This window comes from Talpa europaea (assembly GCF_964194135.1).
Source record: "Talpa europaea genome assembly, chromosome: 11".
Taxonomy (NCBI): domain Eukaryota; kingdom Metazoa; phylum Chordata; class Mammalia; order Eulipotyphla; family Talpidae; genus Talpa; species Talpa europaea.
In genome coordinates this window covers 26,710,112-26,729,394 of record NC_140078.1, presented here as the reverse complement: position 1 = coordinate 26,729,394, position 19,283 = coordinate 26,710,112, and the positions used below count along the sequence as shown (strand labels likewise).

The 19,283-nt window shown below is 39.5% G+C and overlaps 1 protein-coding gene across 4 annotated transcripts in view; it reads right to left on the bottom strand.

Annotated features, from left to right (window-relative positions):
• PLCB4 (phospholipase C beta 4) overlaps nt 1-19,283 on the bottom strand; it is a gene marked incomplete at both ends in the record, with an annotated part of 144,892 nt that overhangs the window by 21,448 nt on the left and 104,161 nt on the right. For all 4 annotated transcript variants that reach the window (XM_084248062.1, XM_084248063.1, XM_084248064.1 and 1 more), the window contains 5 exons: nt 3,144-3,294; nt 4,299-4,387; nt 13,260-13,464; nt 16,129-16,293; nt 18,702-18,804. In XM_084248062.1, the coding sequence (XP_084104188.1) occupies nt 3,144-3,294; nt 4,299-4,387; nt 13,260-13,464; nt 16,129-16,293; nt 18,702-18,804 (713 nt within the window). The remainder of the gene's footprint in view (nt 1-3,143; nt 3,295-4,298; nt 4,388-13,259; nt 13,465-16,128; nt 16,294-18,701; nt 18,805-19,283) is intronic.

Sequence of the window (19,283 nt, the reverse complement as noted above, 5' to 3'; positions counted from 1 at the left end):
AAACATGTTCTGTTTGACTATAGATATTCATCTTAGACAAACAAAATGAATGTGCACTCTACTATAATTGATTTCCATTAGAATCCTAAAGGCTAGGGATGATATTCAAGCAAGACTGGCATCAAGTTCAAGTCTCATTTTCTGGTTTTATTCATTTTAAGATCTGTGCATTCAGTGTGAGGGTGTATGGGTAGAAAAAGAGTATCTTGGCTGAAAGAAATCGGGTTTGTAATCTACAACATTTATGATAGGATTATCAAGATGCTCTGGGGTTTCTTTCTGATCTCCTTAGTCTGACATCATAGCTCTGCCTTACAGTGGAAGACAGTGTAGCTCAGAGGAGCTAATCCTAGCATGGCTCAGTGTCCCTATCTCTCCATTCTCTCATTTTCTCTTCCATTCTCTCATCTGTGAAATGAACATACAGAATTTGGGAACATGCAAATCCTCCAGAGATCTGACAAATAGAAAGAGTTCAATGCTTGACCCAGAATGATGAGACTATTTTTTTTGGTCTTGACTTAACTAAATCATGATTATCAGGAACCTATGAAAATATAAACCTCCTGCCATCACTTGGTTTTGCTTTTTCTGAAAAAGACACAAGTAACTTGTAAAATTATTGTTCTATAAAGTTTTTTTTTTTTTTAAAGATTTATTTATTTATTTATACAAGCACTGGGTATAGTCAGAAGTGTGGGCAGGTGAGAGAATTCACCAGAGCCAGAGAGGGGAGCAGAACAGGCAGAAGGACTGAAGTACACTGCTGAGGGGAGCAGCGGGCAGCAGGAGAGGTCTGCGTGCCATGTGGACCCCTCACCGGCGGCCGGGGATGGAACCTGTGCTGCAGAGGCTGCGGGCAGCTTCGCAGCCCAGCGCTCAACTGCTGTGCCACCAGGGGAGGCCCTAATTTGAATAAATTTACATAGCCACATGTCGTTAGAGGCTGTTACATGGACAGTACAGGTCAACAGGCTTTCCTGTGTGAAGGTGGGGTTAAGGAGTACATTTTGGGTTCCAAAGTTTGTTGCTAGTTGGACATGAACTAGGAGCTGAATTTTCTTAATTCTTTATTCTTGAAATTAAAGAGAGAATCAAGCATTAGTGTTGAGGTCATTGTTTTTTCGCTACATATCTAGGGGAAACCATTCAGAATTTCATCTCACCTTCATAGACGTGGACTCACACCACTTGCCCTCTCCCCAGGTCAGCTTAATCTAGTTAATTTCCAACAGCCAGCACCTCATTTCCTTCCCTGAGGATTTTTTTTTTGCCCTCCAAAATGTGATGTACCCTCCTTCTGTGACCTAGAATTGTGGGGAGTCTACCCCTTTCACAAGCACCCTCAACAAAAGGCTGGTGGGAGTAGGGGTACATTGCTGGCCACTCGGGCAGCGTCTTTCAGGCCACTTAGCTCATTACAATTACTCATGACTTTATACACTAATGGGAGTGAGGCAAGAACCTTAAACACAAACTCTTCCTGTCTGTCTCTGAGTGGCTAATGTTATTAATGACCGGTGCTGGCACAGAATACCCAAAACCTGTATTATTACCTTCCTCCATGTTCTTTCCAAGGAAGAACAGACACACAGCTGCAGGCAAAGTGCAATTTGGGCTACTTTGGTGCTGTCTCATTTTCTAATTTGCTTCACAAAGCTCAATGCACACTTAGTTTCTGGCTAAATTACTATGCTGCTTTGGTTTGGGAATCTGTCATTTCTTACATTAAACTGAAGCATTGTGTGTACTTAAGTGTACAAACAGCTTGATTTTTTTATACCAGGGACACGGAATTCACATATAAGTGGGAAATACACACATACACATTATATACTGAGTAAAAAGCCATTGGGAAAAAGAGAAATCTTATTAAAGTAAGAATGAATTTTGAAAATTTGATTCATGGTCAAGGAGAACATTAAAAATATTTCATTTATTTTTACCAGTCAGAATGGAGACCTGAGCAGTAAGAACTTAAGTGTCAAATGGTCAGTACATTGTTCCCTGCAGGGCAGCTGAATATTAGCACATGGGACACACAATTTTGGAAGACACGTGTAGTGCCAGGGAGGCACAGAGCAGGTTTTCTTTTTTTTTTTCGTGGGACCCTCGCCGGCAGCCAGGGAATGAACTGGCGCTGCAGAGGCTGCGGGCAGCCTCGCAGCCCAGCGCTTAACCGCTGCGCCAACAGGGGAGGCCCACAGAGCAGGTTTTCTATGATCTGGGCAGTCGGGTAAAGGAGTCCGGGAGCCCTCAGTGGCTTTTGCAGGCTTTTAATGATCTTTCTACACCATTTGTAGTGAGATAACCAGGTGCAGGGCAGGCAGAGAGGTCTGGGGGCCGGGAGGCTTGCAGGCCTCCTAGCCCCGGGTAAGTCTTGGCTCTTGCTGGGCTCTCTGGTGTTCTCTCTTGGCCTGTACTGCATGGTTCTCTGCCACCCTGTCCTTACATGCTCAGTATCTCGGCTCAGGTGTGCCCACTTACGTATGCCCACACCAGACACCAGGTGCCACCATCAGGCGCGCGTGTAAGACCACAGGGGTTGATCATTGATGCTTATGGTGGGAGGCTGGAAAAAAACCTGATCCCTTCCATTTACCCTACAACACCTCTTGTGATATTTTGTTTCCTCCACAGGCAACCACATAAAACTAGCCTTCAAAAGCCCAGCTCATAATTTTACAAATAAATGGTAACAACAGAGGCTACATATCTACCTATGACAGTACATTTAAGGGACTCTAGACATATTAGAACAATTTGGTTTCTGATGGTTCATGAGACCACCACCTGTCCACGTAAAGAGCCCAGGGTAGCATCCTGAGGACAGTGGGGATGGAATTACTGAAGTTCACAGTAAGTTTTTTCCATACAGGACATCACATTGAATGTTTCTCAAACTCTGGATATTTTATGCAGTGTAACTAAGGTGTGGGCTTTAGCAGATGAAACACAAAAGTTGACTCCCTGTTAAATAATGAGGGCAATCAAGCAGTTTGTCCAATCCATAAGCAAGTTCTTAAGTTTTATGGAGCAATGAAAACTGGCAAGATTAGCAATTCTAAATACCCTCATAAAAGACTCTTTAAAAAGTGCCTAAAATTGCCAGAACAGATAAGGAGCCCAAATAACTCTTTTACCTTTCTTGGCTTCTACGCCAGACCCCAGGGCAGCCGTGGTGGTTGGTCTGAGTTCAGAGCTGCTCTGAGGGGTCACGTTAGCTTTGGCAGTGTTGGCCTTTCCTTTTTTGTCATTCTTAGAGGTGTCACTGGGCACGTCGGCTATGTCACTCTGGAACAGAAAAGCTTATATTAACTCAAGTGAAATGACACACAAGGTCAAATATTTGCACACTCTCTATTTTACTAAATCTACTCTGTATCACTCAATTTTTCCCCTTCTGCTTCCTACTCTCTACACTTTTAGTGGTTCTTTGCCTGCAAAGAGTAAAGATCATATGATGTTTCTTAGGCATGAGGTGAAGGATGAAGCCAATGAAAGATTATGCAACTCCTTTACAAGACAGTTATTTCTTCTCTTTTTTTTCTTGCTATTGGAGAGATGGCTGCTTCCACTTAACTGAGGAGTGTGGTGAAGGGAGCATTTAAAAACAAAAACCAAGACCTCCCTGGTGGACTACAGGTGAAGTCTCAACACTAGCACAAGGCCTGAGTTCAATCCCGGGCCAGGGAGCTACCCACATGGTGCAGCAGACCTCTCCTGTCTTGCCTGCTGCTCCCCTTAGCAGTGTATTTCAGTAAATCTGCTGGTTCTGCTCTTTACTCTATCTCTGATGAATCCTCTCATCCCCTGAACCTCTGGCCTACACCCCAGTTCTTCTATGCATAAACAAATCTTTGAAAAATGGCACAGTGCGCACTGGAATGGGAGGAGGCTATGGATACAAGACTGGTTAAAAATAAACAATAACATGCCAATTTCATCGATTTATTGGATTGGTTTTGTTGAATTTCCAGTGAATAATAAAACCTGCCAATATTTTAAATGTTCCTAAAAGTGTCATGAGTTGTTTCCATTTCTTTTTTTTAATGGGGCAGGGGTCCCCAGATATGAGTTAAGCCATGGATTTTCAGATTGTGATCACATTTTATTAACTATCTATACTCGTGATCACAGACCCATAAAAAGATTTTGTTGAACTAAGTTCAGTCTCAAAACCCTCTTTGAACTTGTTATGTTATATTATTATTTTGTCTTGCTCTTGTAATCAAGAAGTTTGATTGACAACCATACTTCCCCAGCTTGGCTGTCTTTAAGCAACCACTGGTACTTACCGTTTCAATGCCCATAGCTCTCATTTGGTCTGCTCTCTTTTCCGTGATAGAAAGAAATTTCTTTGGGTCTGACAAAGCATCCACAATATCTGGAAAAAAAAAAAAAGTCCCTGGGTTGTTAATGCTGTTTTGCTGAAAATGCCCAATAAATTTAACAAACTATTTCACAATTCTGGACCTCCATTATGTTTTCTGAGTACCTTATCTAAAAACATAAGACAAGGTTGGGAAAGCTGATAATTGCAGAAAACGAGAAATTAAAGGTGAGGACAATGATGAAATGATTTTATCTTTGAGTTTTTCTCAAATAAAGCAGACAATGTGGCAGGGCAAGTCAAGTGAGTTGCCTTGGATTCTGACTACTCATGTGATTACAAACACTTAATGCCCCAAGCCTCAGTTTCTTCACCTGAAAATTAGAACTGATACCTCCCACCCCGGTGAGATACTGTGAGAATTCAATGAGATGATCAATGTAAAAAGTACTTGAAGCTTAGCAGAAGCTACTACTAAGTCTTATTCTTAGGTGCAGAAGACTAATGCATATTTAATGCCAATTTTGGTTCCATGGTAGTTAAACTGAAATATTTCTCCAGGGTTTTTTTCAGTGATATCTTGCATTTTTAAAAAACAGTAAAATTCCATCTTTTATGTAATGTTGTTTGAAGAGCTCCATGTACTTTCAAGCAGAATTTCATAAATTTTGCATAAATTACCAGTACTATAGAAGGAATAATTATTCATGTTAACTTAAAATGGTTCATAATTTACAAATTGAAAAAAATGTGTTTATCAATTTTCCTCTATTAGAATTAGCTTCCTAATTGCACTCTGAAGACAATTTTCCTCAGTTTAAACCTCTTCTTTTCACTTTTATAATAGAAAATAACAGATGCACATGATAAATATTCAAATACATAAAATGAAAAGTAAAATTCTCCTCTCCTGTCAAACCTACACCCACTAGGTAATTACTGTTTACCCATTTCTTGTATCCTTATATTCTTTAAAACTCCCACGGGTTCCTACTTTTTTCCATCGATTTTTTAATTTTTTGATGTCACATAGCTTAGAAATATTTGTATATCAGCAATATAGATCTACTATATTATTTTTAAAGGCTGTTTAAATATTACATTTTCTGAATGGTTATCATTTCTTTAACCAGCTCTTTATTGCTAAACTGAGTACTTCCATTTCTTTCTTATTATAAACAGTGTTACAATGAATGCCCTTGAACATCTCACAGAAAACCTTTGCATATATTTATGGGAAAAGCAGTTATAGAAGAATGTTACTGGATGAACATGGTACTAAGGAAACAAAGAAGAATTAAGATGCAGTAGTTGAGCAGTATGCTCCAAAATTCATGTCTACACAGAATCTCAGAATATGAGCTAATTTATAAATAGGGTCTTTACATAAATAATTAGTTAAGGACTGAGATGAGATCACACTGGATCGGGATGGGTCCTAAATCCAAGAGTCGTGTAAAAAGTCAAGAGGACACACAAAGACCACGATGCAGGCCCTAGACTGATGCAGGCACAAGCAAGGACAATGCTAGGCCTGAAGGAATCTCTAGGAGCTAGAAAGAGGCAAATAAAAAATTCAAGAGCTGCCAACTCCAGGATTTCTAACTTCTAGCCTCTAGCACCATGACAGAATACATTTCTGTTGTTTCAAGTCTCCCAGGTTTTTGGCAGATTTGATTAGCAATGGTGCTTGAGAAAAAAAAAAAATTCTGCTACTTAAATTCTTGGGTACATATCTATCATACAGTCATGTATCCAAACTTAGAAAGAGGAGGTGCCAGTGACTCCTGGAGACTTCCCAATAGCCTGCAAGGTTTGATCTTAGGGAATCCCAGGGCTGCATCCCAGGGCTGAATCTTCTTCCTGTTTTTCTAACTCAATATTTTGGTTTTAGTCAAAAGGACTGATTTTATACAATTCTGACCTAGACTATATGTTCTAAATTTGCAACAAACAATTACACCACAATATGTAAACTAGGTCACATATCCTTTGTGTTGCATGAGCTGCTCTTGCCAGCCATCTGCTGTAGGATTATGTAGCAATAGCCTAAATAATACATCAGAATAAGATGCTGCAGATGTAGCCATTAGTTGAATAAATATCACAACTGAAATCCATCCTCAATTACCAATGTTAACAATTCTATAAGCTGTTGGGGAGTTATAGCTCCAGATCCTGAAATTCTGTCTTATTACTCGAGTTTTAATGAAACGTCTTCTTTGCAGTTAAACATGCTTTTGAACATGCTTATATCAGAGACATAATTCAGGGGAGGAGGAGGGACAGGGATTAGAGGGAGGGAGGGAGGAGCACAGGAGACTGTGGTGATGGTGCACGGGTGCCTTGGAGAAGGAAATTCTATGGAGACTCAATCTGAGGGGGTGGGGGGAAGCAAATATTGTTCAAAAAAATACTAAAAGTGAATGCTTTTGAAAACAAAAAACAAAAACAAACAAAAAAATCATGCTTTTGAAAAATTTACAATATAAAGAATAATACCCTTTAATTATAATGCAACATTATAGTGCTCTTGATCAAATAGCAACAAAAATGAACAACGATTAAATAAGGTTTGTTTAAATTAAATTACACAGGAAAAAGATTATGAAAGGGCTAAATGCCTTGGATAAAGCTTAGGTTAGCAGGATACTTAAATGTGCTTCATTCCTGGCAATTTCAAATAACAAATTAGGTACATCTCGGGCATTTAATTTTGCCATATGGTGGCAGGTATCATCTGTACTGGAGTTATATTAATGTAGAGGGTGGCAACTGCACATTCAGGACTGCACCACCACAAATTCTAGGCAAAGGGCAAAAGGGCCTTTTAGGCTTAGGCAAAAGGGCCTACTTAGGCTTAGGAAGGGTCCTGCTCTCTTTTAAATTTTTATAACTTAGTTTCTCCTCTGTGTGTATTATATATATGTAAGCGTGTATGTGTGAGATATATATATATATATATGATACACATATATATCTCAAAGAAGCAGATTTATAATAACCACATTTAAAATAATGTATAACCAGAGAGGAAGAAGCTGTACCTCAAATATCTCATACCTCTATATCTAACTGTGCAACTCTATTTGGTGATATTATTTATTTTTTCTTTTCCTTAGTTCAGAAAAGATTTGAGGAAGCATTTAAATACATCTGGCATATTCTTGGCTAAAGTTTAGCTTATTCAACCAAACCTGGTATGTTTCCTTGGTCATAATCTGATATTTCACGAGGTTTCTTCCCTCATATTGGGGGAACCCTGTGGCTGACAACAGTCCATGTAGCTCTTTGTTCCATGGAACAAACCACAGTGGCAAAAACGAAATCTAAGTCTTGATCAGCATTGACTGATATGTGAATAGGCCAGCAGAGGGAAGAGCCACATGTCCCTCTAAAGGAGGAGAGGTATGTGTGCATAAGTTTCACACACCACAGAACAGACAGGGGTGAACTACAATTTCCAAGATACTTGAAGGCCATGGCACAAATGCTGGAAACTTTCTTTTTAAAAAAGAAATGCCGTTTTCTTTTTCTTACTTGTATTTTTGAAAATAATACATATTTCAGGGTTCAGTGCTAATTCCAAAAGCTGGTCTCTTCTAGGGAAGACTTTTTTCCCACTCCCTCCCTCCCACCATCCTTCCTCACACCCATACAGAATTGAAAGCATCAATTTAGGCATCCCCAAGAGCTGAGAAGTACTTAGCGATTCCTTAGCACACACTTTAGATGTTTGTTGGCTTTTCAGGAAAACTCTTTTGTTTGTGTGTTTGCTTATTCATTGTTCTTTTTTTCTTTTTTAATTTTTTTAAATAAGATTTATTTATTTATTTATACAAGCACTGGGTACAGTCAGAAGCGCAGGAGGGTGAGAGAATTCACCAGAGCCAGAGCGGGGAGCAGAGCAGGCAGAAGGACCGAAGTACACTGCTGAGGGGAGCAGCGGGCGGCAGGAGAGGTCTGCGCGCCTTGTGGGACCCTCCTCAGGTGGCCGGGGGAGCAGCTGGGGATCGAACCGGCGCTGCAGAGGCTGCGGGCAGCTTCGCAACCTAGCGCTCAACCGCTGCGCCACCGGGGAGGCCCTTATTCATTGTTCTTTAAGGTACTTGGTGCGTTGGTGGTGAACACCAATTTGGCACCTAGGATTCCCCTTCTTCCCTACTCATGAGCTCACTCCGTTCTCTCCTACTTCCCATGCTACTGTTTATGTCTTATCTAGAGATAAAAGCAGCAGAAAAATACATGTTTTCCTATTGGCAGCAAAACAATATTAATTAACATCAATATATCCCATAACTATGATATTGGATTAGCTCTTTTAATTTCTATTGAATGATTTAAGCATCTCCTAAACTGCATATCCCAGAATACTAGAAGATCCAGTAGGTGCTGTGGCTAAAGTAACCTTTGCCTGAATAAGATTAGGGAATACTCGGGGCCGCCGGGTGGCGCAGCGGTTGAGTGCTGGGTTGCGAAGCTGCCCGCAGCCTCTGCAGCGCCGGTTCGTTCCCCGGTTGCTCCCCGGCCACCAGAGGAGGGTCCCGCATGGCACGCAGACCTCTCCTGCTGCCCGCTGCTCCCCTCAGCAGTGTACTTCGGTCCTTCTGCCTGCTCTGCTCCCCGCTCTGGCTCTGGTGAATTCTCTCACCCTCCCGCACTTCTGACTGTACCCAATGCTTGTATAAATAAATAAATAAATAAATAAAAAAAAGATTAGGGAATGCTTGTGGTTGCCCCTCTTCTTAGGTCTTCTCAAGGAACTATGCAATAAAAAGCTTATATAAATTCACTTAGTTTTGCAGTCCCCCTGATGTCAGAAATGGCCAACATCTTTGCAAAGAGATTGGAAAGCAACCCTGTGAAGATGTTGGTACAGTGACCAAGAAATACCCTCAGTTCCCATGATGTATCTTTAACCATAAGGAGGTGAAGGGGAGCTTGACAAATAAACATGGGGTAACTTCATCTCCGCTTACATGACATAGCCTAGTTGCAGAAGAGAAGACAAAGCCACAGTCACAAATGCAGTGATGAACTCTGCCTAAGGAACAAAGTGATGAGAGGCTGATTAAACTCAGCTCCATATATTATTTAACCAGAATGCTGGCATTCTATATATTCTGGAAATCTAGCATGAGCTCTCTTACTTGTTTTCTTCCTTATCACTAAGTAATAACAAAAGAAATACAAATATTAAAACACACATATATCTGAGGCATATAGGCGGGGAGGGGTGGGATAGGTGTCAAAACAAGGGAGGGAAGAGGACAAAGGTGTGTGGTGATGGATCACGGGTGCTATGGTGGTGGGAGATCTATGGGGACTACACCTGAAGGGAGAAACCAAATACTGTCCAAAAATGAACAACAGCGTAAGAAAATATATATAAAAAATTAATTTTTTTTTTTTTAAAAAGCAACAGTGGGTGAGAAAGGGGAAACTTTAATTGCCATTTAATTGTCATCAGTTCTGGAACTGATGACAGAGGAACAGGGGCTACTGTGACAAAACTGCTGCTCTGGATTAGTGCCATTTTCAGGGGCGTCTGCACCTACAGAGCAAGCAGCAAAGACAACTCCAGTCCTCTGAGTCTCACTGCATTTGACAAAAGAAAATGTACTTGAGCACCCCACCCAGTTACTGCTATTTTGTGTATGAGTGTGGGAGGAAGAAAAGGGACTCTTTTCTCTCCGTTCAGTAGAAAAATAAGTTGAAAAAATTAAACTGAGGTTTTTTTGGTTCATTCCTAGTGACGCCTCTCCTAAATGATATTATCTTTTTTTTCATGCCTAAGTTCAGTTTTGAGTAGTGAAGAGACTTCACTTAGGCCACTCAGGAACAGATGTTCTATGAAGAGTTCAGAAGTTATAGCTGCCATCTTTGCTCTGTTAGTTCTTGTGTGTCTTGGGCATTGTTATGCTATAGTAATTACTAGAAGGGGAAGCAGAGAAGCGTAGCACTAAAGTTTCCTGTCACTGCCTCCTGAGGAGCAAGGAAGGTAAACAGGGAACTCATGTGAGTAGAAGAAGGTGAGTCAGGGTGGAAAATGTTGGCTGTAGATCTAGCTCAAGTTGGCAGGGACTCTGGGTAGCCCAGAGTTCAAGTCCTCTAAAGATAAAAAGTAATTATGCACATAAACTTCATATTTATATGTATATATTTACTTATGTATATATAGATATTCTTTCTAAACTTTTGTTGTTATTTTCAGACATTCACATATTTTCAAAATGTTATAAAATATCTAGATAGCATGTTAGTAATTTTATTATTTTCCAAATTCAAAGCAAATATATGTTTGAAAGTTTTTCCATTTTCATATTTCCTTGTTACAAAATCTAAGGAAAAATGCATTTTTTAAAAAAATGCATAAAAGTTACACATGCTTTCTTGAATTTAAACAACCCAGAGGTAATAAGTGGAGTTCTGCTGTAACAGGCTGCCACAGTGGACAGTGTATTCTCTGTGATATTCCTGAAAGGTTGTCCAGTGCAATGGGTTAGCTACACTGAACAACTCACCCTCACAATTAAAGAGGTAATTACTATGAAAGCTGAGTGTGCATCATTATAGATTTCTTTTTTAAAGAAAATATTTATTTATGCATACAGGAACTGGGGTACAGGCTAGAGGTGTGGGGGTGAGAGGATTCACCAGAAACAGAGTGGGGAGCAGAAACGGCAGATTGACTGAAATACAATGCTGAGGGGAGCAGCAGGAGAGTCAGGAGAGGTCTGCTGCGCCATGTGGGTAACTCCCTGGCTGAGGATCAAACTCATGCTGCAGTGGCGGCTGCGGATATCTTCATAGGTTGCACCTTAACCCCTTGAACTACTAGGGAGGCCCCTTATAGATTTTTTTCTCCATACTTTATGTACATATATAAAAAGATAACTATTTGTTTATAAGTAATAATATGATTGTTTTGCAATATACTTTATTTTTTGTATAGAGGCATGTTTTATTTATTTGTTTGTTTTTGTTTTTTGTTCATACATGCACTGGGCACAGTCAGAAGCGCGGGAGGGTGAGAGAATTCACCAGAGCCAGAGCGGGGAGCAGAGCAGGCAGAAGGACCAAAGCACACTGCTGAGGGGAGCAGCGGGCGGCAGGAGAGGTCTGTGCGCCATGTGGGACCCTCCTCCGGTGGCCGGGGAGCAGCCGGGGATCGAACCGGCGCCGCAAAGGCCACGGACAGCTTCGCAACCCAGCGCTCAACTGCTGCGCCACCGGGGAGGCCCTGCAATATACTTTTACTCTCTGTAATATATCACTGTCATTTTTCTACATCTAAACACTGAGATCCAAGTCATTATTCTGTGTGGATGTACAGTATAATAGAGCAAGGCTATCACAGATTATAAATAATGCTATATGTCCCATATAGTATGGGTATTAAAATTTTGTTTGCTTTTAATAATCTAATTAAATAAATAATTCTTAGAGTAACATTTGGTGAAATATAAAAATTGGAACTTATTTAGATTGATCAGACATAAGAAGTTTTACTTCTATATTCTGATCTAAACTTCTGGGGTAATTTTGGATACACAATGATCCACCAAAATGTCAGATGCAATTTTTCATAGTATACAATACCCTGAAATGTGAATATTTTTTTAAGGTGTCAAAATAATTCACTAAGACCAGCACATTCCACACTCCTCTCGTGAATGCCATAAGATTTTAAAGATGCAACATTAGCTATCGACCAGGTTTTTTCAGCTTTTAGCACCAAATACACTATGTTTCAGCTTCGTGAGATGTATAATAAGTTCACCACTTTCATTATTAAGCCTTAGCCTGGGCTACTTTCCTGTCTGGAGAGAAACTCATTCTAACTCTCCACTGTAAAATGTTACTCTTCTTTTAAGCCCAAATAGCTACAGAAGTTTCCCTCAACCCTGTTCTGGTTCATTTGTTCAATGTTTCAAACAACCTCTGGGTCTAGTACTCTTTGGGCACTTACATAATGGGTTATATTTATTTATGTATGTGTGTGTGTGTGTGTGAGTATACCTGCTTATGTTTATGTATATTTGTACAAGATTGGAAAATTCTTCATGGCTTTTTCAACTTTATATCTCCTACCCAGGCCATTCAAAGAGTAGGTACTAAATAATATTTGTGGAATACATCTACTTTTGAGAAAAATATTTTAAATAAATACATCAATGACACACTTTTTACTGGTTAAGCCAGTGAATGTTAAAAAAAAGTTCTATCTCATACACTATTGATGTATAATTTGGCAGTTGACTCTAAAGCTTTAAATATGTAGATCCTCCTTGGTGTAATTAAACAACTTTAAAGGGTTCAACTTCAGGAAATGAAGCTGTACAGATAGGGATCTCAGATGCAATACCGTTTATAAAAAAGAAAATTTGAAATAACTTCAATTTTTATCAATAACTAAATTATGGCATATATAATGGAATTTCATGCAGTCAACACAAACATAAAAAACATTTTATCACATGGGAAAATGTTCTCCACTTATAAAAGATTACCTCTCTGCAGTAATGAGTCCAAATGAGTATACATAGTAAGATCCAATTTCATAAAAAAAAAAAAAATGAGAGAAGTGAGATTTATTACCAATGTGGTAAGAGAGTTTTCTCTGGGCAATGGATTTATAAATGGCCCTTCTTTTATTTTTGTCCCGTTAGAATCTCTAATACGTATCTGAGCTATTTTGCCTTCTACAGATAAAACCTGCTAAACATATTGATAGGATGAGTGAATGAGTCCATATTATCTTCCTTTTTTGATATTATCTTTCTTTAGCCAAATAAGAATCCTCGAGACTACAAGTGTTACAGCACTGGCAGGAAAAGAGTTAACTATTGGTGAAATATTTTATATTCTTGTATTTTATGACCACATATATATAAAATATTTTGTACCCAAATTTTCAACTTACCTCCAAATCCATCAGGCACATATGTTTTAAGAACAATATTGCAGAAAATTGTTGGCAGTGATAAAGGTTTATTTCCCTCATTTCTAAGGGAAATGTGTCGATAACCTGCTTGCAGACCATCCAGTGGGAGAATTCTTTGGCCAATCAGCTTGTTGTTGTCATCATACACTGCTATTCTCAGAACTGCGAGGTCAGGGAGTATCACCTTCAAACAAAGAGTGATATCTTCTATTGATTTTTGTAATGTAGTGCCCAAGAGTCACAACTCTATACTACCTTAAATACTCTGTTATGGTGAAAATCATTTCATTAAAATTTTTAATTGGAATGGATGTGAAAGATTACTAATACTAGTCCGATGTTTGTCATCTTTTCCCAACAGGAGACCCTGAGAAAGGAAGTGACATTCCATAATCTCAGAGATAGTCAATGACAACTGGGTCTGGGAACTGGGCTGGTGACTTCTAATCCTCGGGTCTATTTACTGACCTGGCTGCTTCTGACATCTAGCTTTCCCTCTTTTTTTCCCTTTTTTAAAAAGATTTATTTATTTATGATTACAAGAACTGGATTACAGGCCAGAGGTGCGGGAGGTGACAGGATTCACCAGAGACAGAGTGGGGAACAGAACAGGCAGACTGACTGAAATACACTGCTGAGGGGAGCAGCAGGCGAGTCAGGAGCAGTCTACTGTGCCATGTGGGTTGCTCCCTGGCCGGGGATCGAATTTGCACTGCAGAGGCTGCGGACAGCTTCATAGCAAAGCACTGTGCTCAACCCCTTGCACCACCAGGGAGGCTCAGAGCTTTGCCTCTTTTTAAGAATATGAAGTATCTATAAAGAAATACTTCTTGTATAAAAGAAAATGCATACATAAATTTGGACTCTCCTTTTTCTTGTACTCCTCTGTTCTTTACATATTTTGAGGTAGTGAATAGAGCAAAATGCGACAACCACAAACATTAATACATACACAAGACAGCTTGCCATCCTCGATTTAAATAAATAGACATAAAATTGGAGCTTGGAGAGCGGAATCCATATTCAGATATAAAATAACAATATTATGAAAAAAAATTCCAATTTTTTAATCAAGAATAACTTTTCATTGGTTGAGATCAGCCAGGGTATCTTGGCTGATGTGAATACTGTGTTGAATGCTAGCCATGAATTGGTTGCCTATTTGTTGCTGGAGGTTATAATTTAAACTCCAACTGCATGAAGATGAAGAGGAGAAATCAAGCTAAATTCACCAACTTCAGTCACTCTGTTGTTCATGGGGTGAATGGAGTGGTTCATTTTGTGAGATCAGTGCAAAGAACAAAAACAAAACAAAGAAAACAGTGTTAAAACATTGATCTCAATGAAAGGCAATTTAACTGCAGAAAAGAGAAGGATTTGCCATTTTGTGTCTGGAACCAGGAACATAAAAATCAAGCTTAACATGTCCTTTCTTATCAAAAAGAAAGAACTCCTGCAGTTAATGTTCTGAATTTCTAGAATTGTGTATAGGAATTATTCATTATGCCAAGGAACACTGACCATGCTGATAATAGATTCATATAACAAACTGGAAAAATCAGGGAAGAAAAAAAGAGACAAATTACAGCTGTGTATGTAATTTATGCCACACTCTGATGCCAGTATAGGAAGTGACAATTGGGTACTGCATGGATTATGCAGTAATAAAATTCACATTACAGGGTGATCCTCAATTTCAAGACATCCTGGTTTATCACCTCTACGTTGACCTTCCATAATCTGGTTTCTATAAATCAGGTAGCCTGTTCTACAGTGGACAATCCCCATTTTTAAAAACCTATCAGATAAAATAGAAATCTACTATCTATTGCATGACATGTAAATGTGGCAGAAAAATCTGGAAAATCTATGCCCACAGAAGCAGTTAGCAACTATTTTAGTTAGGATAACACAACAGTGAGAGAAAAACATGTTCTTGGAGGCTTCACTGCCAACCCATGACTTTTCCCAGACATCTTTAATTGACAAAAGAGAGACTAATGGAAAAATAATTATGAGATTAGTAACTGAGTCATTAAACAGGATGACTATGATTGTCCTTTGGAGCCAGTGTACAGTACTAGGAGTGAGAAAGCCAAAAACAGCACATGAAGCACAGAACTGGAGTGTAGCAATAGATGCCACACTTTCTAGAGACACTGGGTCAATACCATCTGGTACACTTCAGATGTTTATTGGCTTTAAATGTCAGCATCCCACCTCCCCTTCTTGTTCCTGGAATAGTGCCAGTTATGAGCTACCACCAGGACAAGGAAGAATTCTCCAATGCATGATGGTGTCTACTAGTGAGGACACATTCTAGATGATAAATCTAGAGCTTGGACAGTGTCCAAGCTAGTGGACAGTGTCTTAGAGTAGGACAGTCAAAAGAAGGGCAGGGACAAACCGAAACAATAATCATATGATGGCTACAGGACTTTTTCACTAGAAAAGGGAAAAGAAGACATTTTTAAAAAAGATTTACTTATTTATACATACAAGAACTGGGCTGTAAGCCAGAGATGCGGGTGGTGAGAAGATTCACCGGAGAGAGTGGGGAGCGGAACAGGCAGATCTACTGAAACACACTGCTGAGGGGAGCAGCAGGTGAGATGGGAGAGGTCTGCTGCGCCATGTGGGTAGCTCCCTGGCCAGTCAGGGACCCAACTCGTGCTGTAGTGGCTGGCAGTAGCTTGAGAGCGCTGTCTTTAACCCCTGCGCCACCAAGGAGGCCCAAGAAGACATTTGGGGTTGAATAACTGTCACTCTTATCATGGAGTACCTATGCACTAAAGTGGGGCTCCCAAGTTAGCAGAGTAAATCTGCTAACACATTGAAAATATCTTACCTTTCGAAACACAAAGGATTCTTCATTGTAAACTGGATTGAGGCCATTGTTCATCACCATGCGAGTGCGGAATTCCTTGCGGATAGTGTCTGTGGGCAGCCCATACATATCTACTTCCACGTATGTGCCGATTTTCTTATCTGATAAGAACTGGCCTGATATGACCTGCAGCAACACAGAAACAGGAGAGAGAAGTCTGCATAATTACCAGTAGCAGAGGATAATCAAGAAGAAATAAAATCTCTGTTCATCTTTAGAAATTTTCATGTGTACGAAAATAATATATTCATTTCTTATTCAACTAAAATATTATTGATCAACTGCTATATGCAGAGAGAATATTCTGGGAAGAAGTTCCAAGTTAAAGAACTGTCTGGAGAAAGAAAGAGTGAAATATATATGAATCACATAATATAAAAAAATAGTGTCCACATCTTCACTTCATTTATGTTCATAAACCCAAAGAATAAAGTGATGGGTCAAATGTGCCTAAAGAACCATTCACAGCTCTGAAATTCTGTCATGTCATACTTATACCAAATTCTTTTAAAAATCTTGAAAAGAGGGCCTCCCCAGTGGCACAGTGGTTGAGTGCTGGGTTGAGAAGCTGCCCACAGCCTCTGCAGGGCAGAGGTTCGATCCACAGGGCGAGGGTCCCACATGGCGCGCAGACCTCTCCTGCTGCCCGGTGCTCCCCTCAGCAGTGTACTTCGGTCCTTCTGCCTGCTCTGCTCCCCGCTCTGGCTCTGGTGAATTCTCTCACCCTCCCGCGCTTCTGACTGTACCCAGTGCTTGTATAAATAAATAAATCTTTAAAAAAAAAAAAGAATTAAAAATCTTGAAAAGAGACACATTGGGAGGAAAAGTGATGCTAAAATTTACTTGTTACTTTTCACTGATACTGACCTTGGGGAGCAAGGACAGCATTATTTATTTGTAAAGATGAGTATTAAATTCTATTATAAAGCAATGGAGACATTACCTTTTACTTACTTTCCAAATGACTATAACCATTTATTAGTTTTTTTTCCACAATATCCAATAGTCATCAAAACAGTTTTTAAAGGGTAGGATGTAGATATTTAAAGAGCACAGCCAAAAATCAATTTTGATATGAGCATGTCTGTGAAACCATTACAACAATTAAGATAACAAACATTCCTATCACTCCCTAAGGTTTCTTTGTGCCCTTTTGTAATCCATCCCTCCTTCCATCTCTGCCCAGAGGAATCAGTTTATTCACCTTCTGTCACCATACATTAGTTTGTATGTTTTAGAATTTTATATAAATGGAATCTTACAATTACTTTTTTATCAATAAACTTTATATTTTAGGGAAGTTTTAGGTTCACAGAGAGTTCCCATATACTCCTGTCCCCATACCCACAAACTCCGTGCCCCTCCTTCCCCCACCCTGGTATATTTATTACAATTGATGAGCCAATTGATTGACACGTCATTATCACCCAAACACCAGAGTTTACATTAGGGGTCACTCTAGGTGCTGCATAGTCTGTGGATTTGGACAAATATCTAATGGCATGTATTCATTCTTGTAGCATCAAACAGAGTAATTTCACTGTCCCCCCAAATCCTCTGTGTTCTTCTTATTTATCTCTCCCTCCACAAAGCCCCTGGCAACCACTAATTTCTTAACTGTTTTTATATTTTCCTTTTTCAAAATGTCATATAGCTGTAGCCATATACTATATAGCCTATTCTCTCGCTTCTTTCCTTAGTAATGTGTATTTAAATTTCTTCTATGTGTTTTCATGACTGCTAGCTCATTTCTTTTTAGTACTAAATAATAGCCAATTGACCTGATGTACTATATTTTATTTATCCATTCACCTAGTGAAGGACATCTCAGTGCATTCAAATTTTGGTAAAATACTAAGGAGTGCAACTGCTGGGTTGTAGGGCAAGAATATGTTCAGTTTTGTAAGAAACTGGCAAACTGTCTTCCAAAATGGTTGTACCATTTGGCATTCCCACCAATGACAAATGAGAGTTCTTATTACTCTCCATCCTCTGGAAGGCACTTTTTTGATCAGTTGTATTTTATTAAAAGTATTTAACAATTTTAATAGTGAAAAAATGTATATCGTAAGAATAAGAGGAAGAATTTTAAGTTAAAATTGAGAGCAATAGGGCCTCCCCGGTGGCGCAGCGGTTGAGTACTGGGTTGCGAGGCTGCCCGCAGCTTCTGTGGCACCGGTTCGATCCCCAGCTGCTCCCCAGCCACCGGAGGAGGGTCCCACATGGCGCGCAGACCTCTCCAGCCGCCCGCTGCTCCCCTCAGCAGTGTACTTCGGTCCTTCTGCCTGCTCTGCTCCCCGCTCTGGCTCTGGTGAATTCTCTCACCCTCCAGCACTTCTGACTGTACCCAGTGCTTGTATAAATAAAATGTAAATAAATAAATAAATCTTTAAAAAAATAAAATAAAATAAAATTGAGAGCAATACATGGCATTTGCAACTTGATGTGAAATATTTTAATTGTGATTTCTTAAGACTTTTCTAGGACCATCTGCACCCGCATTTATACTACTCTGTCTAACAGCAGGGCCTTACCTGTACTGAACAAGTGGCTGCAATAACTCCATCAACAGGAGTTTCAGAGAAGGGATCAAATGTTCTATCGGGTCGTCTCATGAAATCTGGTTTGAGAAGGTACCTGGTGGACAAATGCACAGGAGTTAGTTATTAGCTCCTCTTACAGAGATTACAACACCTACTTTTTGAGACACTAAATACTTCCTTTCACCCCATCTCTTTTAGGCAGAGGATCTTAAGGGTAGAAGAGAAATTCCCAGCCCTAGATATAACCCCAAAGAGCAGCAGGGTGGAAGTAATGGTGTCCAGATTCTAGGCTCAGTGATATCTAAGACTTTCTGATACTATCATCTTCTCTTGAACTCATCACACTCTATGTGTCTTCAGATTCTTGCTCTTACATGCATAAAATATAATACACAGAGTAACAATGAAAAGCCAATTATATGAGCTGGAGTTATCAAAATTTGAAAAATATGTGATAGTCTACTTTTTATTGTATTTTAATAGCGCACTGATTTATGAGGCCTAATGGCAAGTTAAATAATATCCTAATTTTACAGTACTGACATACATCTTTTTAAAAGATGTAACAGCAGT